At 36.4% G+C, this 4,517-nt stretch overlaps 1 protein-coding gene across 1 annotated transcript; it reads right to left on the minus strand.

Moving 5' to 3' along the window:
* Nucleotides 1–724: 724 nt before the first annotated feature.
* Nucleotides 725–3,556, minus strand: LOC111368498 (F-box protein At3g07870-like). The gene has a single exon (XM_022989765.1). The coding sequence runs from the start codon at nt 3,515–3,517 to the stop codon at nt 2,360–2,362; it is 1,158 nt and encodes a 385-aa protein (XP_022845533.1). The 5' UTR covers nt 3,518–3,556; the 3' UTR covers nt 725–2,359.
* Between the last annotated feature and the right edge of the window lie 961 nt (nt 3,557–4,517).

The raw sequence follows: 4,517 nt of genomic DNA on the forward strand, positions 1-4,517 counted from the left end.
TCAAATTGACCAAAAATTCCCCTATATAAACTTTGAAGTGTCAATAAATCCTTGCGAAACAACGAATATATTCTCTAATTTAAATAAACTAAAAAAAAATAAAAATAAAGAACTAATTTCAATTGTAATCCCAAATTTTCACCCAAAAAAAAAAGTACAAATGAATCCCAAATAAATAATTAAAAACGAATTCCCTTTTGTGACAAGAAAATAAAATAAAATATATCATCGACCCCACCCCACCCCACCACACCACACAAATCTTCTTCTTCTTCTTTCCCTTCAAGAACTCGACGATTTTTTTATCCACCTCCATTTTCGGAGTTAAATGTTTTATTGGCCACTTCTATCCTAGATAATAGTAATGTAGCAAATACCAAGGACATAAGGAGTCTCAACATATAACATATAAATTACACCATTACCAACAGTCCTAGTTTCGCAAAATATATTTGAAAGATACCAAAATATGCTTCAAAGAAACCAGTGCCACACAAATCTCATTTTTCCCATAATACAGTGCATAAATTCACAAATTCATATGATTTGCAACTTAATTATGCCCTTGTTTGAACAACATTATTTTCATTAAAATACATTTTTGAATAATGTATTGATGGAAAATATGTGTAGTTAAAAAATAAGAAAAAATTATAAATTTGTATGTAATATTATTTTATTGAAGAATGTGTAGTTGAAATGATATCAAATCACTGTTTAAGAATGTATCTCAAAAAGGACCTACAACAATTTTATATGGTGGTACCAATATGTTAAAAGTTAAACTTGGCACCTCTAATCTCGATTAAGATGTAAGTCCAGGCAATTCAGGAGGATCCCCAAGCATCACCTTCACAAGTAAGAGCCTCGGATTGCAAAATGGTACTCTCTCTGTCGAGCAAAACCAAACTCTCCATTTATGTTTCCAAGTGAAAATGAGTCCTTAGCAGTACGAACTGAAATATGCATGTATACCTCATATCATTAGGATCATTCAAGACCAGCTTACTGCTTACATCTAGCTATTACCACCGGAATCAACAGGGGTACATCTCCCTCCAATATCCAACCATATCATACCCCTCCATCACCCACACTGAAAACATCTATTGCTTCCAGCTATGGTACTGTATCCCTGCAAGCTTCTTCCCTAGCACAGCCAAAGACAACTCTGGTCACCATCGTTCCAACTTCCAAATCAGCCGACAGATTCCACTCTTTGGATACATCATTACTATCATAAACGAAACAATCAGACATTGTACGTTCTCAGTTTTTGGTACTATATCAAATCCAATGCACAGACCAGCTCAACTAAAGCATATGACAACCCCCAAATCTCATGATGTGGTGGTCCAGCATTGAAATTCCTTCACGACCCCAATTTTGCAATGTATAACTCAACCTCAGGCAGTGCATTTCGCCCAATTTACATATGCAATCCGAACTACTATAATCATTAGTTTTGCAATGAAAACTGATACCAAGAACTAATTTAAAGTCTCCATGTCTCCTCACGGTTTCCAGGGTATCAGGAGACTCCAAAGAACAATGCCATAAACAAGACGTGCTAAAGTTTTTACAATTAGATAAATAAAACAAGCCATCGCATGAACCCACTATTTGGAAATGGGGGTTAGATTTAGACTTGAAGGGGAAATCTAGTTCTTGCATATTGTCCATGTCATATGGTAAAAGCAAGTAGTGTTCAATAAGTGGGATTTGGAAGTAGATAATATAGTGATTAAAAAGGTGAAATTCAATTCAATCACGTGTAGCCAGAAATTTATGCCCTTGCCACACTCCATTCTTTTTTTAAAGATGCGAATACACAGCACAGATATGTAGTATGCAAAGCTGAGTATCTCATATCGTTCAGGAGTAAAAACCATATTTTGTAATTGGAATTGATATATAGGCACACCAAAGTGACTTCTATCGTGACATTATGTCATTTTAATTTATTCAGATGTTCAACTAATACCTGCGGAAGAAAGTGTAGAAGAAACATGGGATGTGTTCCTCAACAAATGCATGTTCATCAAGGAAACACATCTAGTTACTTGAACGAATGGAATTGCTTTAACAACTAAAAACCATTCACAAAACAAATCCTAGATATTATAATAGCAAATACCAAGAGCATGAAGGAGTTTCGGCAGATAACATGTACATTTCAACTGTTACAGTCTTAGTTTCGCAAAATATACTTTAAAAAAACAAGAGCCAGACAAATTTAAATTTCTCCCATAATCTGGTGCATAAAATCAAAATATGTTACTTAAATTTTATGTGGTGGTTCTAGCATGTTAAAAGTTAGCCTGCAACCTCAAATGATGATCAAGCAGTATGTCTAAAATCACCGAGCTTCACCTTCACAGGTAATTGCCTTGGATTGTGAAACGGCACTCTCTCCGTCAAGCAAAACCAAACTCTCCATGTACGTTTCCATGTGAAATGAGTCCTTAGCACCACGAACTCCAACATTTATGTACCTCAAATCATTATGATCATACAAGACCAGCTTATGACTGGCTATTTCCACTAATATGTCTCCATTGTTTGTAAAACCCACAAACTTCATATGTTTTCCCATCATATCAACATCGTACATCTCCCTCCAAGATTCAACCATACCATACTCCTCCATCACCCACACTGAAAACATCCGTTGCTTCCAGCTATGATACTGTATCGCTGCAAGCTTATTCCCTAGCACCCCCAAAGATAACTCCAATCCCCATTTCTCCAAATCATCTGGAAGATTCATCTCTTTGAACACCTCGTTGTTTATATCAAAAGAAACAATCAGATCTCGACTTTGTCCGTGATTCACCTCCTCGGTTCGCGGACTATATCCAATCCAGTGCACAGCCCCATTAACATAAGCTGACGACCCCCATTTCCATATCCCATAAGGTGCTGCACCAGCATTACAATTTCTCCAGGACCCAGATTTCACTGTGTACAACTCAACCTCAGGTGGATTATTATTCCCGTTAAAATATACAATCCTCACCACCTTATAATCATCAGTTTTACAATCAAACCCGAAGCCAAGCACAAAGCTGTAAGCTCCATGGGATCTCAGGGGTTTAGGCAGAGTCAAGTATTTTTTAATAGATGGGTTCCACAGAATAATGCCATAAGCAGAATCCCCTTTACAAAGATAAGATCCTTTACTATCAGATAAACAAATCAACCCATTGCACGAGCCCACTATACGGAAATGTTTGAAAGACTTAGACTTGAAAGGGAAGTCTAGTTCTTGCATATTGTCCATGTCATCAGGTAAAAGCAAGTAGTGTTCTTTTCTCTCTATCCTTTTTCTTCCTGTCAAGTATCTAACAAGGGGAATGCGCGTGCGCTTTGTGCTGGTAATGTGATCTGAAATGAAAGATGGGTTGTTGATTATACGGTGGAAAAACTTGCAAACTGACCTGATTCGAAGAAGGCTTTTCACTTGGAGTCTTGTGAAAATGTCTATCCATACTTCTTCGGGCAAATAATCCGACATTTTTTCTGGGGTGTGTAATTGAAGAGGAATAGAAGAAATGTTTAGCTTCTGCTTGGGAGATAACATCTAGGGCTCAATACTGATTAAAAGTTTTATTTTATCTTATTTTCAACCATACAATCTTTCATAAAATAATATTATGCGTACATCGAAATTTTTTTCTTTTTTTTACAATCACTCATTTTTCAAAAAAATATCATTCCACTCATTTTCATTCACAAAATGGGGGTCAAACAGGGCTAAAAATAGCCTTTTTGCCCCGAAATCAGTCTATCGTACACAATAGATCCGTCGGGTCCAAATCTTCTTGATTCTGATGGTGAGCCCAATAATCATGACACCATGAGAAAAGTTCACGAGTACCACACATAAATTTACAATTTCAAAAGGGTAATTAGTACAAAACGTCCCTACCTTTCATTTTTGGGGGGATTACACCATCACCTTTACCTTTTTTTTGCGCAAAACGTCCTGTTATCAACTCTCCGTTAAAATGTTTCGTTAAATCAAAAGATAATTAGCACAAAAGGTCCCTACCTTTCAATATTATTGTGCAAAACGTCCATACCTTTCATTTTTTGACATAATTAGCACAAAAGGTCCATATCTTTCAATGTTATTGTGCAAAACGTCCCTACCTTTCACCTTTCATTGTGAAAAAGGTCCTTCTCATCCATTTTTCAATAAAATGACGATTTTACCCTCTTATTCAAATAAAACAAAAAGAAAAGAAAAGAAAAATAAATAATTAATTGTAATCACAGTCCTAAATCTTTCAAAACATTACAGATAAATTCTAAGCTTTTCACTACTGCCACTTTCATAACCCCACCAAGCCACCACCTATAGATCCATATAGCACTACCTTTCGACCACAACACCTATCGGACTTCACCACCACTAGCCTCACCTCACTCTTCCCAATATCCTCCTCCATAGTATTGGTCACCAATCTGTCCAAAACAACCACATTTATGGTGGCAAAGTCTGGTGGGAATGG

The sequence above is a fragment of the Olea europaea genome, chromosome 19 (assembly GCF_002742605.1).
Source record: "Olea europaea var. sylvestris chromosome 19, O_europaea_v1, whole genome shotgun sequence".
NCBI lineage: Eukaryota > Viridiplantae > Streptophyta > Magnoliopsida > Lamiales > Oleaceae > Olea > Olea europaea.

What these genes read in the sequence shown, in the direction of transcription:
- LOC111368498 (XM_022989765.1), bottom strand. Translation starts at nt 3,517, where the DNA reads ATGTCGGATTATTTGCCCGAAGAAGTATGGATAGACATTTTCACAAGA.